The sequence below is a fragment of the Ahaetulla prasina genome, chromosome 6 (genome assembly GCF_028640845.1).
Source record: "Ahaetulla prasina isolate Xishuangbanna chromosome 6, ASM2864084v1, whole genome shotgun sequence".
In the NCBI taxonomy this organism is placed as follows: domain Eukaryota; kingdom Metazoa; phylum Chordata; class Lepidosauria; order Squamata; family Colubridae; genus Ahaetulla; species Ahaetulla prasina.
In genome coordinates, this window is record NC_080544.1 from 114,909,361 (window position 1) to 114,926,272 (window position 16,912).

At 54.7% G+C, this 16,912-nt stretch overlaps 1 protein-coding gene across 4 annotated transcripts in view; it reads right to left on the bottom strand.

The window, feature by feature from the left end:
• Positions 1 to 16,912, bottom strand: part of ATP13A3 (ATPase 13A3) — a 46,724-nt gene that overhangs the window by 6,653 nt on the left and 23,159 nt on the right. For 2 of the 4 annotated variants that reach the window (XM_058187343.1, XM_058187342.1), the window contains exons 4-26: positions 15,936 to 16,130; positions 15,621 to 15,691; positions 15,452 to 15,532; positions 15,060 to 15,129; positions 12,898 to 13,032; positions 11,194 to 11,266; positions 10,689 to 10,820; positions 10,415 to 10,594; positions 8,719 to 8,876; positions 8,258 to 8,446; positions 6,495 to 6,556; positions 6,146 to 6,296; positions 5,942 to 6,058; positions 5,722 to 5,739; positions 5,485 to 5,638; positions 5,254 to 5,374; positions 4,623 to 4,747; positions 3,766 to 3,944; positions 2,226 to 2,348; positions 1,711 to 1,790; positions 1,248 to 1,290; positions 1,050 to 1,159; positions 429 to 525 (exon numbers count right to left, since the gene is read on the bottom strand). In XM_058187343.1, the coding sequence (XP_058043326.1) occupies positions 429 to 525; positions 1,050 to 1,159; positions 1,248 to 1,290; positions 1,711 to 1,790; positions 2,226 to 2,348; positions 3,766 to 3,944; positions 4,623 to 4,747; positions 5,254 to 5,374; positions 5,485 to 5,638; positions 5,722 to 5,739; positions 5,942 to 6,058; positions 6,146 to 6,296; positions 6,495 to 6,556; positions 8,258 to 8,446; positions 8,719 to 8,876; positions 10,415 to 10,594; positions 10,689 to 10,820; positions 11,194 to 11,266; positions 12,898 to 13,032; positions 15,060 to 15,129; positions 15,452 to 15,532; positions 15,621 to 15,691; positions 15,936 to 16,130 (2,664 nt within the window). Of the gene's footprint in view, positions 1 to 428; positions 526 to 1,049; positions 1,160 to 1,247; positions 1,291 to 1,710; positions 1,791 to 2,225; positions 2,349 to 3,765; positions 3,945 to 4,622; positions 4,748 to 5,253; positions 5,375 to 5,484; positions 5,639 to 5,721; positions 5,740 to 5,941; positions 6,059 to 6,145; positions 6,297 to 6,494; positions 6,557 to 8,257; positions 8,447 to 8,718; positions 8,877 to 10,414; positions 10,595 to 10,688; positions 10,821 to 11,193; positions 11,267 to 12,897; positions 13,033 to 15,059; positions 15,130 to 15,451; positions 15,533 to 15,620; positions 15,692 to 15,935; positions 16,131 to 16,912 lie in introns of those variants that run through there. The other 2 variants (XM_058187344.1, XM_058187346.1) reach the window with 2 other exon arrangements.

A 16,912-nucleotide genomic window follows, 5' to 3' on the forward strand; every position in this document is an offset into this window, starting at 1 on the left:
GTAGTCCAGGGCTTGCACTTCCCTGTCACCTCTCTCAAGCCCTGGGCAATCCTGGCCTCTGACACACGCGCGCGCATGCACGGCTACTCTCTCAAAGGGGGCATGGCGTCCTGAACGCTTCCTCCTCCTCCTGAAGTGCCCAGATTCCGACCTTCACGAAACAGAATCAGCTCAGCTTCCTGCTCAGCCAGGCTGACTTTCTCTCCCCTGGAAAGCCGCTTCACTCACTGGGTGCCTACTTGCTGCAGCCCAGGTGCAAATTTCCTCTCCTCCTGCTCTATTAAACTTGCTTGGCTCCACAGCAGATTCTAGTTCCCTGTTTTGAACGGGTCTGGAGCCCACCTTAAGCGGCAAGCATATCACACAGAACACCCTCGGGGAAGGTGCCCAGGGACAGCCTGCCTCTCCCAGAATGGCCAGGGACTCACAGAGTACAGCAGAGTCACGCTGAGGTACTGGATGATGCTATATAAAGCCATGAATTTGAACACGCAGAAGGAAGTCATTAGGGCGGCCCGGCCTTCCCTGCAAAAGCAAAGCAGCAGGCATGGAGACAACCACAATCCCGCTCTGTCTCCACTTTTCCTCGGGGTGGGGGCGCCAAGAATTCCTGCTCAGCCCCATCTCATAAGGGAGGGGACTTGTGTGGCCGGGGAGAGCCCATGCACATCTTGTGCAAAAGGGAAGCATCACTTCTCAGGACAGCCCAGAACCCCGAAAGACAAGGCCCATCTGGGAAAAGGCTCCAGTTCTTGCAATGTGGTGGCCGAAGCAGGAGGCAGCCTGGGTGATTCCGTGCCCTCCTGGAACAGGAGACCCCCAACCCTCCCAGGGAAGGAAGTGGCTGCTGTGGCATGACACCCACTTGGGCAGTGGAGCCTCGGCTCTGTGGCTTGAGCACCTTGTCCAGAGGGGCTTAGCCAGTGGCCGCCACGTCTCTCCTCCCGGCAGACCTCAGCATGCTCCCCCTGCCCCCTGAAGGGCCAGCCGCCCTGGTGCTCGGTCCCATGGAGGAGGGGCCTCCGGCTATGCAACGCCAAACCCTTTACCTGATCAGGTTTGGCACGCATGAGATGCTGGCTGTCCTGGAGGTGAAGGGAGAAGCAACAGAAGCTTCCAGCTCGGAGAGCGAAATGCCACCATGGGCCCTCTTCAGAGCCTGTCCAGGGAGAAGAGACTTTGAGAGGGACCCTCTTTGGCCCCAACAGAGCAGCTGCAGGGGGGAGGGGAGGGAGGGGAATACTCACGCCACAGTCATTCGCTCCGTCCCCGCACATCCCCACGTGGTAGCTGCAAGAGACAGCAGAGGGGGTGAGCAGGGGGCATTCCACGGATCGCCCAGGAGAATCATCCGGCAAAGGTTCCCTTAAACTGCTTCCTGACCACCACCCCTTGGATGACCAGCCTTCAAGGGGTCAACAGAAGCAAAAGCCCTCCTCGCCAGCCACTCCCTCACTTTTGGGAAAGGTGACCCCAGAGGCTGATGAGCCATGGGCAGGAGGGGATGCTTCCTACGTAACCTCCCCTCACCCCACCCCAGCAGCAGAGCCTAAGGCCAGGCAGCAGCCAGCTCCGTTTTCCAGTCTCCTGCCTGGTGACCTTGGCAGCCCTGCCCCCCTGTTGCCAGATGCCAAGCAGCAGCAGCAGCAGCAGAGTGAGGTTCTGCCTGTTCTTGGGGAGGAAGGAGGGGGGCTGCCATCTTGTACTTACTCCACGTTTTGCAGGGCCTCCACCAGCTGCGTCTTTTGGTCTGGGGCCATGCGGGCGAAGACCGTGCCATGCAAAACAAGCTGGAAGGCAAGGGGAGGAGTTGGTTCTCTCAGCACTTGGGGGGGGGGGGGGAGGAAAGGCGGAAAGGACAACAGTTGCTGCGTTTTGTGTGTGTGTGTGTGTGTGTGTGTATGGCAATAGGGGGAAAAGTTCAAGGCATCATTCTTTTCCTCCAGGCAATGCACCTTTAACTGTGAGGAAACATTTAGCATCTTTTCATTCTGCAGTATTTCTCAGGAAGGGGGGGGGCGACTCTCTAGAACTGCTGCTAGCCCCGCCCCTCCCTCGAGAAAGCCTCAGAAAGGCCAAAGGAAGCGCAGGCTCAGAAAAGTCAGAGGAGAGAAGCTCTGTTGGGGGGAGGATGCAGGCGTTGGGGCCAGGGGGCTCTCCCCACAGGGCTGCACGGAGCTGCCCCACGGGCAGAGTAAGACCCCCAATGCTGGGCAGGGACAGACCTTGGGCACCAGGTCTTGGAAGTGCTCCTGGATGACAGCGAAGGACTTCCCGTTCATTGCAAAATGGAACCTGGTTTTATGGGAATCCTCGTAGTTCTGCTGGGCAAGTTTAATAGGAATATCCTGCAACAGAAGAGAAGCGACATCCCCGTTTCAATTTAGCCACCCGGGATTCTCGGGCAGGACCTCTGAATTTCCAGGAAATAGTTAAGTGCAGCTGCTAAAAGCAGCACCTCCTGAGCAGATGTTTGACGTGTAAAGTCAACAAAATTGGTCACTGCCACCTAGACCTGGCAAAAATGGGGAGGGGGGGGGAAGCGCTGACTCAACTTTGCTGCAGATTTAATATCTGATCTGAAACACCTGCAACTTTAGCACTGACTAGGCTTCCTATCTAAGGGAGACCAATTATTTATTTTATTCATTAAATTTTTATGTTGCCAATCTCTTTTACAAGTGATTCTGGCAGCTTACAACTTACAGAACAAGTAAAAAATTAAAGTATCAAAACATTAAAAACTACAGAGATTAAAATATGAAAATCCAGAAGGAAGTAAGAGTGTTGAGCCAATCATCATTAACGAGGCGTGTCCACCGAGTACCCAGCTTAAAAATAAATATATGAAAGTTACACTTTCCAGGCCCAGGCAGGCATCCAACCCACGTCCAAAGGAGGGAATTGCACAGACCATTGTCCGCCTAGCCCAATGACGGCGAAACTTTTTGGCACCAAGTACCCAAACAGGAATGCGCATGCGTGTGCGCATGCCAGAGTGCCGGAAACCCGAAGGACATGCGCGTGCCTGCTAGCTGGTCTTCAGTTCCCAGCATGTGTGCTGGCCAGCTGGTCTTTGTGCACACCGGAGCACCGGAAACCCAGGCCTGTTTCTTTGCCGTTGTTGGCCATTTTCAGGCCATTTTCCAGCCCACTTTCAGGGCCATTTTTGGCCTGGAAACACCCAAAAAGCCTGTTCTGGGGCCGTTTTCCAGCGCTCTGGCACCCGCAAAGACCAGCTGGCTGGTGTGCCGGAAAGCAGAAGAGCAACAGGCGACAGCACAAGTGCCCACAGGTTCCCCATCACGGGCCGAGAGGTTCCGGAGGGTCCAGGGCCAAAGAGGGGAGGTGGAATCCACCCCGGGGGCCTCTGGAGATCCCCCGTCACCCAGGTCCCATGGTTGTCCCAGAAGGCGATTTCTTTTGCAAGAGGCGGATGGACTTGGGGTTTTTTCCCTTGAAGGCGTTTCCCTCCTCCTCCTCCTCCTCCTCCTCCTCCAGGGAGCTTCTTCAGGGGGCCCCAGGCCCTTTTCCCCACCCCTTCCTTCTCCCAGGACCCGTTTTCTTCCCATGGCACAACTTCCCTCCAAGCTGAAAGTGCAGATTGGAAGAGAGAGAGAGAGAGAGAGAGAGAGAGTGTGTGTGTGTGTGTGTGTGTGTGTGAGAGTGAAACTTCCCCACCCAGTGGCTCTCCCTCGAAGTGCACTTAAGGGGCCAACCTGAGGCGGAAGGGTCTCTCCCTGCCCTCCGGATGACCCACCTTACCTCTGAGTTGATGGTAGGCGTGGCGTCGGGAGCCCTCTCGAGGGCATCTGCGTGGTGCCATTTGATCCTGGCAGGGTGCCCATCCTTGGGAGGTAGCGCTTCAGCCACAATGACCTTGTCCTGAGGTAGAATCATGCCACAATCCCGAGCCACAGAGATGGCAGTCAGCATGTTATCGCCTGTGAAGCAAAGAGAGTTTGGCCAGGGCTCAGCTGCTCCCTGGCAGTCCTCATCCCAGCAGCCGTTCACTTAAACACACAAGCACACACATGCATAAACACCCACCCGCCCACCCACCTCACCCCCCTCCCTTAGCAATCTGGCCTTTTCAAAGTACTGGAAGGGACCCGGAGGTCCTTCCTTAAGCAAACAGATGTTCTGAATGCCTCCTGATGATTTTCATCCTCCTCAGCTTAAATGTTTATCTTAAGAGAGCAAAGATGGGAATTTAGAACTGGAAGCAAGATTAGGTTTGGATCCGATTAAGAATCAGTCCCTATTAGGCCTTCAGGTTGTCGCCACCAGGGGAGACTGCAGAAAAACTAGAAACCTGCCAGAAAGGAGATCCAGCTTCCTTCCAGTGAGGAGCACCTGAACCCAGCAAAGCACGCCTGGGGGGTGGGGGGGGATGGGGATGGAGCACAATAGCCTCTCTCTGACAGCAGCTCCGACCCTGAGAGGCTGGATCACCTCAGCCACAAGGGGGGGGGGCTGGCTGAGCCAGGGTCCCTGCCACCTCCTATGCCCTCCTTCACGGGCAAAGCCAGGGAAGGGAAGCGCTCCCAATGAGAGAGAAGGTCTAAGCAAGCACAGAGGTGGCTAAAGGAAGGCCCCTTCGGAGGAAGCCCCTCACCAACCTGTGACCATGACGGTGCGGACGTTGGCTTTGTGCAAGTCATCGAGGACAGCGGGAGTTTCCGGCTTCAGCTTATTCTGCATGACGATGAGCCCCATGAAATCCAGGTTGGCCTCGATGGTATCTCTAGGGCAGGAGGGGCGGCGCCATGAAAATCAGGCTGGGCTTTGCAACAGGATGAAGGCCAGGAAGCTGCCACGACTGCCGAGCACCAATTCCCCTTGGAATTCAACCTCACCCCTTTTCACCAGAGCGGCTCAGGATTCAGATCCAGGCCCAACCCCATTAGCCTTGAAAGGACCCTGGTCTCTCTCAGGTGCCGACAGACACCCGGGGCAAAGAGGGAGGACGCCACCCAGACTCGGCTGCAAGGAGGAGGGGGAGCTGCCGGAGAGGCAGGGAGGGTCACCCACTTTGGAGGGGGGAATGGAAAAGGCCCCTCTCCGCCAGGGGACGGAGCAGATGGAGCACCCGCCAGGCATCCTCCTCTCCCTGCTGTTGGGCAGGATGTGGGCCTGACCCCAAGAAAGTTGCTGGGGGTCCAGCAGCTCCCTCTTCCTCTGGGCCAGAGTGGCTACGTTGGAGTGCCTGGACTACTCACTCACCCCCTGCCCAAAGCTCCATCCACTCACCGGGCCACGTTCTGCACCTTGTGCCAGTTGAGCTTGGACTCCAGCTTCCTGTGAGCCAGAGCGATCACCCGGAAGCCTTGCCGGGTGTAGTCCTCCAACACCTGCTCAAAATCAGCAGGCACTGGGAAAGGAAGAGAGGCCACCGACTGAGGGTCACACCAGCAGGGCCCCGGCCACCCTCTCCCAGGAGGTGGGGCAGGGGAGCCGGAGCCAGGAGTGGGGGAGGCTTACCAGTGGCTGGCTTGCACAGCCCTGCGACCACTTCTGGGGCCCCTTTCATAAAAGCGTCCATCTTCTTCTCCCCCAGGATCCGGGCCACCACGCACATCCGCTGAAGCGCGGAAGAGAAGGGGAACTGCCTCACAATCCCAATTTCGTAACTGGCCTGGTTAAGAAAGAGGCAGGTGAAGAGAGGCACTTGACGACCAGCCAGCAGAGCCACCAAGGGGGTGGAGGGGAACCACTCACCGAGAGTTGAAACAGCTCCTGCAAGGCAAGAAGAGAAGAGAGTTTTCTGCAGGACTGCCTGGGACAGAAGCCTCCCCAGCAGCAGGGGCAGCTCAAGGGGGTCTTGAGCCACGTGGGAGCCCCCCACCCAAGATGCCACGGTAGGAACACGGCTGGCCCGGAAGAAGCAGAGGCAGCCCAACCAGATGGTGGGAAAGGAGGAGGGAGCCAGGGGACCCACCATTTCCTTGTTGTTTCCAGCGTTGAAGTCCGGAAGAAGCTGCTTAGCCGGCCGGACAACCGTGGGCATAATCCGGTTGTGAAGAGCCGTTTCCTCCTCTGTGGCCTCTTCAAGCACCTGAAGGGAACGGAGCCCCCGAGGCATCCATCAGCGCAGAGCCCGGAGAGCCCAAGGCAGCCGTGGGGAAAGGCACCTCGTACTCACCCATCCGGTGGCTTCAAACATCTTCAGATCAAGCGGATCTCCGGAGAGCACCCCTTCAATCTTGGTGAGGGAATGGCAAGTGGCCATGCAGGCCACGAAGGGCGACCGCACCAGGCTTTCCTTGCAGGCGCTCTCCTCAGGCAGCTGGAAGCTGAATGGAGCAGAGAGAGGGAGGATGAGGAAGGCGCCTCTTCACCCGCCCTTCAGTGGAAATGACAACCCAAAGACCAATGAGAGGGGGCTGATCTGCACGGCCCACCCCAAACCCTGGACAGGTTGGGTCCCGGCCACCTGGTGGCTGAGGAGCAGGAGGCCCCCCACCCAAGGATTTTGCTCTTCTCTGACTTACCGGGCGTTTTCAACCCTTTGGATGCCCCAAAGGTCCAGGCCATCCTCTGTCAGGGTCCCGGTCTAGGGGGAAGAAGGGCACTTTATGCAGAGTGGTGGCTGTGGGGCTGAGAGGGCCACCCCCTGGCTTCACCAGCCGCTTGGCAGCTTTTTGGGGCCACAGACCTGACACCAGATCTGAGACAAGCCAGGCCCAGTGAAGAGCCACGGAAACTCTCCCAAATCTGGCCAGGAAACACCAACCCATTGGGGGTGGAGAGAAGCTGGCTCCTTCTGGTGGCTGAGACTGCATTGAGCGCTGCCCCCCACCCCACCCCTCCACCCCGGCAAAGTTGAGGGAGGGGCTGTGCGAGGCCCCCTCCCTCTCAGGTGTCCAAGAGGCAGGACTGCAATTACAACCCTGGAAGACGAGAGAAGCCACCCCACCCCACCCCCTGCAGCTGGGAAGGCCGTGCCTGTGCCTGCTCCCCCTGCAGAGCAGAGCAGACAAAGCTCCCTGGCTCTCCTCTCTTCTCTTCTCCTCCCCTCGCCCAGCCTGCCTTCCTTCCTTTGGCTGATACCCAAGGATGCCTGCAGCCCAGACTGGTGAAGGATGAGCAGGACAAGAGGAGCTCAGGGGGCACCTGGCTTAGTGGCTTTGGTCAGGCCCCAGTTCAAGCATCATCTCTTCTCGGCCCCCGCCCACCCATCACATCACCACCACCCTGCTTCCAGAGGCTCCCAAGGGGAGGAAGGCTGTCCAAGAGCTTTCTGAGAAGAGGATGGGCAGCCTCAGAGCTCAATAAGGGGTCTCCCAGCTTTCCCCCACAGCTCCCTGGGAGCTCCTAGAGAGGGGCCTGGATCTGTCCTGCTCTCCCCCCCCACACATCTGTTATTCCCCACCCACCTCACCCCCGCCTCCCCAGATTCTGTCAACACAGCAGCCAGGGCTGAATTCCTTGCCGGCCCCTGCTGTGCAGACTTCCTCCCACCCCCCTATCTCCCCACTTCCCCAACGGCTCCTTTCCTTGGCTTTCCCAAGCCAAACAAGGGAGGGGTGTTCACACACATGGAGCCCTCCAAGGACAGCTCGGGGAGGGGGGCACCGAGCTTTTGCAAAGCAAGGCTGGCTTTTTGGCTGAGTGGGGAGGGGGCTGCATACAGGGAGCCTCTTCCGAGTGAGGAGGGGCCTCCACTGGCTTCCAAGTTCCAACACCCCCCTTCGGTCATGTGACGGTATTTGGGGTGCTTAGCAACCGTTCTGCATTTGCAACCCTTTGCAGTCAGTCACCTAACCACAACCTCAGCGTTTCTTTTATTATTTGCTGGAAACTCCCTTTTACTCCTGATTTCCGGCAGAAAATGATGTAATAGATTCATCTAACCAGGAGTGTTAGCTTACTGACTACCACAAAAAAGGTCGTAATTGGGCACATGCATGTGGTGACCCAGTTAACATGACTTACAAGTTTGTATTTCTGGAATCCATTACGGCCGTAAATCAAGGACTGCCTATCACCTGGGAGGGGTCAGGCTGGCTCTTGGGAGAAAATGCTAGCAGCAGCCCCACCCCCACCCCGCCCAATTCAGGGGCCGAGCAGGCTTGAGGGCAGAGAGGATTGGGGGGGGGGCTCTGTCAGGTCCTGCTCCCCCTCCTTCCCTGTTTCTTCAGCAGGGTCCTGAGGGCAGCAAAAGAGCTGGGGCTGGGGGTTTCCCCCTCCTGAGTTCATGAACACACACACACCCCCGCGCAGCAGCCCAGCAAAGTGTGGCCAGAGGCCGGACCTTGTCAAAGCACACGAGGTTCAGCTGCCCACAGATGTTGATCCTCTGGGGGCTGATGCAGAAGATGCCGACCTTCTTCAGCCGCCGCTGTGCGTAAACGATGCCGGCTGTCATGGCGGCCGGAAGAGCCGGAGGGACCGTGATGGTGATGATGTCCAAGGACTCGATGATGATGATGCGGGCAGGAACCTGGAAGGAGGACTGGGCATCAACCTCCTTGCTGGAGCTGGGGAAGGCCTCAGGGAGGGCAGTGTCTGTTTGCTGCTGGGGCAGGAGCTTCCGGCCAGCCATCCCAGCCCTGTTGGGTGCGCCAGCAGCCAAGCCTGGCCCAGGAGGTGGCTCTGTGGCCAGCAGAGGCATCACCCGGGCCAGCCCCTTGCCCCTTGCCTAAGGGCAGACCACGAGAACTGAGCCAGCACTGGCACGGTTGGTTCTGCTGCAGGGGGGCATTGCCAGCCTACCTGGTGGAGGATGCTGATGACGATGGTGTACAGGAACCCGATGCCCGCCACACCCACCAGGCAGAGCAGGAAGAGGTAGGCCTCGCGGTAGAGCTGGAAGTCGGTAGGCTTTGGGTACAGGATGGAGCGCACCAGCTGCCCTTTCGAAGTGCTGAAGCCTGGATCCCCAAAGAGTGGATCAGAAGGGAGGCCCGCCCCGCATCTTGGCCCAAAAACTGCCAAGGGGGCCTGGAGGCTCCTGCCCCCTTAGAAGAGCCGGAGGCCCAGGCAGGTGAAGCTGGTGACCCAGGGCAGCTCCCTCCAGGGGAGGGGGGGAGAAGAATCTTGGGGAAAGGAGGAACTGAGCCTCATCATCCGGGGGAAAGGCGGGCAGAGAAGAAAGACCTCCATTACGAAATCAAAACAATCTCTGAGGAGCCATTCCTTTTTTCAGGAGGGATGGAGAGTTGCATGGAGCCTCACCAAAAGCGGAAGGTCAGAGGGCATGGCTTGTTTCACTTGTGCCAAGACCCTCAAAAGAGGCAGGTAGGGTCAGGGATGTGGCCCAGGTGACCCAGACCCAGACAGGCTGCAGCACAGCCATTCAGCAATCTCTCCAGAGGGATTCTGCTGCCACCACCACCCCCCCGGAGCCCACAGGCTTCATGCATGTCTGTGGCAGAGAAGGTCCTGACCCCAAAAAGGGCACTCAGGCAGCCACTCAAAGGGCCCTTGCTGTGGGGCAAGCAATGTATAGGCACTGAGGGAGCTGGACCTCCTGGCAGAGGCTGGCAGCAACACCTAACACCCCAAGAAGACAAGCTTGGGATCTAAAAAGATCTTGACAGACTATCCAACAAAATGAAATTCAGTGTGAAGAAAAGAAAGATTTTACACCTGGGCAGGAAAAACCAAACATACAAGTAGAGATTGGCCAAAACCTGGCTCAAAAACAGTAACTGTGAGAGGGATCTTGGAGTCCTAGTGGACAAACATGAGCCAGTAGGGAGTGGCAGCAGCCCGAAAAGCGAATGCAACCCTTGCTTGTATAAACAGAGGCATAGGATCAAAATCACGTGAAGTATTAATAGCACTTTATAAAGTCTTAATAAGGCCACACCTGGAATTCTGCATCCAGTTTTGGCCACCACATTACAAAAAAGATGTTCAGACTTTGGAAAAAGTTCAGAGAAGAGCAACTGATCAAAGGCCTGGAGGCCAAAACATATGAAGAACACCTGCAGGAACTGGGTTTGGCTAGTCTAAAGAAAAGAAGAATTAGGGGTGACGTGATAGCAGTATTCCAGTATTTGAGGGGCTGCCACAAAGAAGAGGGGGTCAAATTATTTTCCGAAGCACCAGAAGGCCAGACAAGGATCAATGGATGGAAACTAATCAAGGAGAAAAACAACCTGGAATTAAGGAGAAACTTCCTAACAGGGAGGACGATTAACCAGTGGAACTGCTTGTTGCCACAGCTGGTTGTGGGTACTTCATCACTGGAGGTTTTTAAAGAAGAGACTGGACAGCCACTTGTCTGAAATGGTATTAGGATCTCCTCCTTGAGCAGAGGGCTGGACTAGAAGACCTCCAGGGTCCCTCCCACCTCTATTCTGATTGGTATTGGGGCAGCGATGGGGGAAAGAGATGGGGAAGGATGGGAGTCAGCCTTCCCCAAAGAGACCCGGACCCTCCTTCCCGCCCGGTGCTGGTGTACCTGTTCGGATGACCACGGCCTTGACGAGCTCCCCAGTATAGAAGCGGGTCTGAATGACTGTCGTGCCACAGAAGAGGGTGTGCCTCCGGTGCCCGTCCGGGTTGTACACTTCGTCTTCCAGGGCCTGGCAGTCCTTGGACGGGTTGGGCAGGTTGGTCTTGGTGACAGGGACGCTCTCCCCTGAGGAGGGAAGGAGAGCCTCGCTCACTGCCTATGCCACCGGTGGTGTTGTGGCCTGGCTCTGGGCACGGGGCGAGCGCCCCCTCCGACTCACCCGTCAACATGCTTTCATTAACGATGCAAGTGCCACTGAGAAGTACCGCGTCGCAAGGCATGATCATTCCCCTAAGCGGGACCACAATGACGTCTCCAGGCACCAGGTCCGTGGACAGAACCTCTTCTACACCTGAAGGGCACAAGAGGGTTGAAAATAGGCAAAACCCAACCCCCTCACGCCTCCTGCCTCCCCGGAGGCTGATGATGCAGAGAGCAGCTGGCAAAGACTCTGGGAGGAGCCTAAGGCTGGCAGAGGGACCCCCACCCCGGAAGGGTCACGGTCCCTCGATGGAGAAGCCTGTCCTGCAGCATACTTGGCAGCAACAAGCCAAGGACTGGCACTCTGCCCCAAGACCAACCCCAGCTCTGAAGCGTTGGCCTGTTGCTTTGGAAAGCTCCCTCACCCCCCAGCCCCCACAGCAGCTTGCTTAAGCAGGAACCCCAAAGATGCCCCTCTGGAGCCTTCTCCCTTCCTGCCAGCTAAACTGCCCGGCCCATCCTACCGTGGTTGGCTCTGCTGATGGAGACCCGAATGATGCTGTGAGCTGCCACCATGTCGTGCAGCATCGTGTATTGCTGAAGGGAGGAGAGGAAAACATTGCTAGCCAGACGCCCCAAGCCTGACAGAGCAATCCCAGCCACCCCACAAGTCAAAGGGGAAGGCGGAAGGAGGAGCAGCTCCAATTAGCCGGACTGCCCCAGGTGGCAGCCCGCTCTCTTGGAGCTGCAGGGTCCTACAGATGCAGACAAAACCTGTGTAGCTGGAGTATCCTGCACTCTTTCTGCACTGACCGCCGGCTTTCTCAGGGTCCAGTCTGCCTAACCCTTCTGCCTCTTGTGGAATCCCCAGCAGAGCTGGGAGGCTTCCAGGAGGGATTCTCTTCAGCCCAAGCAGAGCACCTCCACGTCCTCTGGGCCAGCTGGCCGAGGCCTCCAGGGGTGGCCAAAGCAGCTGACGGACCTAATCTCTTTGTTCCCGAAACCCAAATTCAGCGATGAACTAAGGAGCACCTAGAAACTGAGTCTGCAGAGGAAACCATCGTCCTGGTCTGCCTTTCAAAGGATACCACACACACATACACACACACCCGTTCGGAGCTTAAAAAGCTCCCTTGGGCTTCGCTTGAGAGGTGGCGCCTGGCACCCTCAGAAGGATGTGGCACCAATTCCAAGACCCCAGACAAAGTCTTGAAGCACCAGACAAATTGGAGGGGGCGGGGAGCATTAGAAGACACATTCTGAAATAATGTGAAGAATTGGCTGATTGCCCAGGACTTCGGCAAGACTTTTCGCTTTATCGTGCTCGCTATCTTTTATCTTAATCACTTATTAATCTTATTGCAATTTGATTGATTGCTGTGAGCTAAGGATGATCCTCAAGGAAGCTCACTGGAACAAGCCCTTCAGACGCCATCCTTGTCAGCTACTTCTGGGGGTTCCTGAAGGCTACCCAGGGGTCCAGCACAGTCCTTCTGTCTGAATCTCTGCGGACGCTGCTAATGGGGGTGACCCAAACAGGTCCCAGCAGCAGTCCCCCGCGACGGGCACTTTCTGTTTTCAGAACTGAAGTGATGCTTAAACGTCTGTGAACTGTTTTGAATTTTCATTATTTCTGTATAAATATGACCTGAAATGTGCTCTCTTCTCCCCACAAGTCCTAAAACCAGATAAAGTGACTCCAATTAGTCAAAAATATTAGACCTGTTAATCTAATCATTGAAGAAAGCGATCTAAAACTATACATATTTATTTCTGACTCATTTATGCAGAAATGTTGAACATTCAAAACTGTTCATAAGCTTTTCAACATCACTGTCGTCTCCTCTGAAATGTCTCTGAACGTTCAGAGGTTTGGTCAGTCCGAAGTAGGTGGCCAAATGATGGCAGGATCTGGGAAATATTTCAGGCAAACTGATGCCAAGGAAGGACACCCTCCAAGACCAGACACATCCATGGCTTAGGGCAGGACAACACAATGTGCTGGGAGCACAAAGGCTGCGTTTGTATACTAACATACTTAACACAGTAACCAACTGGAGTGTTTCCTCCAGACCTAGGGCCCTAAACTGGCTGGATTCCTGCAATTCACTTGATCAGTTAAAAGTAACCTAAGCTTGGCCCGTTGCACCAACCCCAGCCAGCTGATCATGCACAGCAGGAGTAAAAGAAACCAAGCCCCAGCAGGGCTTGTTGGTCCCACTCCCCACCTTCCGGATGTTGTAGAGAGAGCTGGCGATGGAGATCAGAGACATGATCACAATGGCGATTGCGTAATAGTAATATTCATCTGTGCACCAGAGGATCACACTGAATAGCTGGAAAATGTAGAAAGGATTGAGGACCTGGAGGGGGGAAGAGAGAGAAAAACAGAAACTAGCGTTGGAGTGAAAGTAGCCCCCTGCGTCACCTGGTTGTCCAAATGCTGAATTCGCTACTCAGGGTTAAGAGACCCAGCATGGAATTCAAACACACACATTAGGCAATCTACGAAGCATTTTCTAATGTTTAGTTCAACATTTCACAAATGGTTGTGGGGATTTAAATACATGCAGCTGTCTGTTGGAGGGGAGAATCTGGTATTTCACATCTTGAATTAGACCTTTTGTATATCTTACAGCACCAAATTGTGGATGACTCCCTTTAGTGGAAACTCTTCTTGGAGGCCCTCTCAAAGGTTCGCATGGTGCATCTTAGTTGGTAGTCTTCTTGAGATCAAGACGAAAGACAGCTACTCCAGAGACAAAAGGGCCTGGGAACTCCGTCCCTGAGCGACCCGGTTGTTGGGGGGGCTGATGTCGCATGGCCATGCTGGCTCACGCATGGCATTTGCAGCAGTTCCAGTTGCCACCATGAGGCGAACCTTGCATGTCCGCAGCGTCCAGTGGTGGTCTCCACCTGGGATCTCTCACCGCTTCTCCATTGGCTTTGCTTGCCAGAAGCCGACCACGGTGGAGGTCGCAGAGGGCAATTCCTGTGGCCCTGGGGAAGCTGCGAGAGCCCCAACCACAAGGAGGGGCCGCAGGGGTCCCTTGTCCAAGCACTATTTCTAGGAAACAGGAATTCTGAGGGTGGGGAGAGCTGTCATTTGGGTGGAAGGTAGGACCCATATTTGTGGGCTCTTGAGGGAGGAAAATGGCTGTGTTTTTTTTAAATCCCAAAGGACAAGCGTAGTTTTCAGCCAGAGTGTCTGCTGAGTCTCAGCCTGGAGCTCTGGCATTCTCAGCTTCCTCCCTCCCTCCCTCCCTCCCTCCCTCTCTCTCTCTCTCTCTCTCACACACACACACACAACCAATTGCACTTTATACATTTCTGTTGTGATGGATGGGTTCCATAAGCAAGCTTTAACATAACAGGAGTTCAGTTCCCATTGTCTTCAGCTGTTTCCCTGGGAAGATGCTAACATCAGTACTAAAAGTCTCAGCAGAAGCTACACAGCACTTTATTCAACAAAAAGTTATATCTTCCAGTGAGATTAATGTTTCACTTAAATGCTGCAGGTCCCAAAAGCTTTAAGGCTCAATTTGAGACAAGATTTAATATTAGATCCTTTTGAACTACATTCTTATTGTGTGAAAACTGGCACCTGGACAAAAAAAATGGATTCTCTGTGTCCTACTTAAATATTCTCCAGCACGGGAAAGATAAATAAGGGCCTCAGCTATTCAATAGCTTGCAGAGTTGATGATATTAGCAATTTAGGACTGACTCCGGTATTGAAATAGATTAGCTATAGACTGATTGTAAGGAAAGACAACCTTTACTGAAATGCCTTTGTGCACATATATCCTACTTTTGATTTTTAATTTAATTTCCTTTTTCTTTATTGTTATTTTTCCTTCTCTCTGTTTTTTTTAAAATTCATTCAATAAAAGCAAAAAGAAATTGGACACTGCAGCAGTGTTTCATGCTGGCTGGGGAATTCTGGGAGCTGAAGTCCGCAGGTCTTAAAGTTGCCACCCCTGCACTACACCAACCTGCAAAGACCTCACTCAGAGTGATGGCCCAGTCTTCCCACCCCCCCCAACCATTCTGTCCTTGTCTGGCCTCTTCCCATTCCAGGACCCTGGAAGCACAGCAACCAGACTCTGCTTAACAAGCAGGAACATTTTTAGATGACGTAGCAAATTAAAAGCAGGCTGGCCCACAAGAGATGCCCCAACACAGATTTTGGAGCGTTCTTGTGCATAACCCAACCCTGTCTGCTTTTTGAGATAGTCAACCGATTCTCCCAGAAACCCACATAGGCAGCAGCCTGAGACAGGGGAGCTGAGAGATTGCTAGTCTCCCCTCACCCCCGGTAACTATTTCTCAAGACTCAGACGGCCAAGAATAGCCATTCCCCACTCCGCTTCCACAGCAAAAGGCTCACCTCTTTAATCAACATCTTAAAAATGGAAGGCACTTTGACCGCAATTTCATTCAGTCCGTAGAAAATCTTCCTGCATCCAAAAGAGATAAAAAAACAAAAAGTGCACAAATTTAGCTGGAAGCTGCTACCCAAAACAGCCACCCAGCACTAAGAAGGCCAGCCAGGAGGAGGAAGAGCTGGCAGATAGGAAGGAGAGAGAGAGTGGCAGGGAGGCCGAGGGTCCTGCAGGGGTTCTTGGGCACCTCTGGGCCCTCTCCGGATGGCCTCAAGGATGTGGAAGCCAAATGGGGAGAGGGAGGCGATATTGGTGGCCGAGAGGCAGGGAAAAAGCAGCTGGTGCTGAGAGGAAAGCTGCCGGGCAGCCCTCCCCCATGTTCCCTGCAGTGGCTCACCTGTAGTCCTGCATCTCCTTCGTCAGCCCTGTGCTGTGTTCCCGGTGGATGGAAGCGCAGGTGGTGGAGTCATCCAAACCTCTGCAGGAAAGGGAGAGGAGGGTTGTGTGAAAGGGCAGCCCAGGCGGGAGAAACCCTCGTGCTGCCAGCATCAGCGTCCTTCTCTTACTTTATGGAAGTGAAATTCTGGATCGCATCATCCCAGAAATACTTCACGCTGTGGTGGGTGAAATAGCGCAGCTGGAAGGCAAGAAACACAGGCCGGGTTGCTGCTTCAGGGGGAGACTCAGCCGGTGCTGTTCATATAGGCAGATGGAGCACTGGCAGCGGTGTTACACCTCCACACCCTTCCACCTGCTGCCTCCCTCACCCCATTTCTCTGGGGCAGTTTACCCGCAGGGAAGCCCCTTTTCCCACAGAAGCCTTCCGGAAGCTTCCTGCGTGAAACAAGGGCTAACCAGGCTGTTCTGGCCGTGCTGGGTACCTGGAGGAGCTGTGGGGCCTGGGAGAGGCCATCCAAGGCGCTGTTGCCGTTCTCTTCCGAGGGAGGGATGCATAAAGGAGTGCTGGAGCCATTGGCTACCTTCTCCAAGACCAGCTCTTTGGGGGCCTGTAAGGGGTGGGGGCCCAGGGAAAAGACCGTGCGGACCTTTGCACAGAACCAGGTCTGGAATTCATCCTTTGGAGGAAGAAAAAAAGGTAGAACACATTTCTATTTCGGTTCCTGTAATCACAGGAGACCAAGAGGGTCCAGCTGCCAACCCTCTGAGACCTGCTTGGGCCGCCCTGACAGATCCCTCTTCCTGCCCTCAGAGCCACCTGGTCATGCAGGGCAGACTCTCTGTGCCAAGGCAGCAAAGGGGGAGCCACCCAGGACAGGCAGCAAGGGAGCCAGAGGCCAGCCCAGAGAGCCTTTCCCAGGGGCAGCAACTATGGTGCGGCCACCAGTGGCCACCCCTGGCCTGAGAAGGTCCGCTGACAGAGCAGACCCAAAGGCCCAATTCCTAAAGGCCTAAACCAAAGTGAATTCTAAAGCGCTTCTGCCAAAGTTCATCCTCTTGTCTTCTCCACTGAATTCTCTTAATGCTCCATCTGGGTATTTGCTAAGCACCTGAGCTTTAAATTATCCTCCTGTCCATGTTTTCACTCCACAACTCTCCTGTCACTCAACACGCAAAATGGTTGCCACTTTCCAAAGCCATAAAAACACAACTGCCCCTTCTCCTTCTTGAGACTCTTCAGCTCTTTAACTGGGTGAGACCTAGTGATTGCCTTAGCATGTTGAGTATTAAGCCGTTATTAACTTATGTGACCCCACAAACTACATTTTGCTAACCCAGTTTTAGGTGCTAGCATATTGTCTAATCTAACCTCAATTTTCTTTTATGTTTTCTGCTTTTTATTACTGTATTGTCCTATGCTGACAACATTTCAGCCAGGAAAACAACATCATCAAAAGGT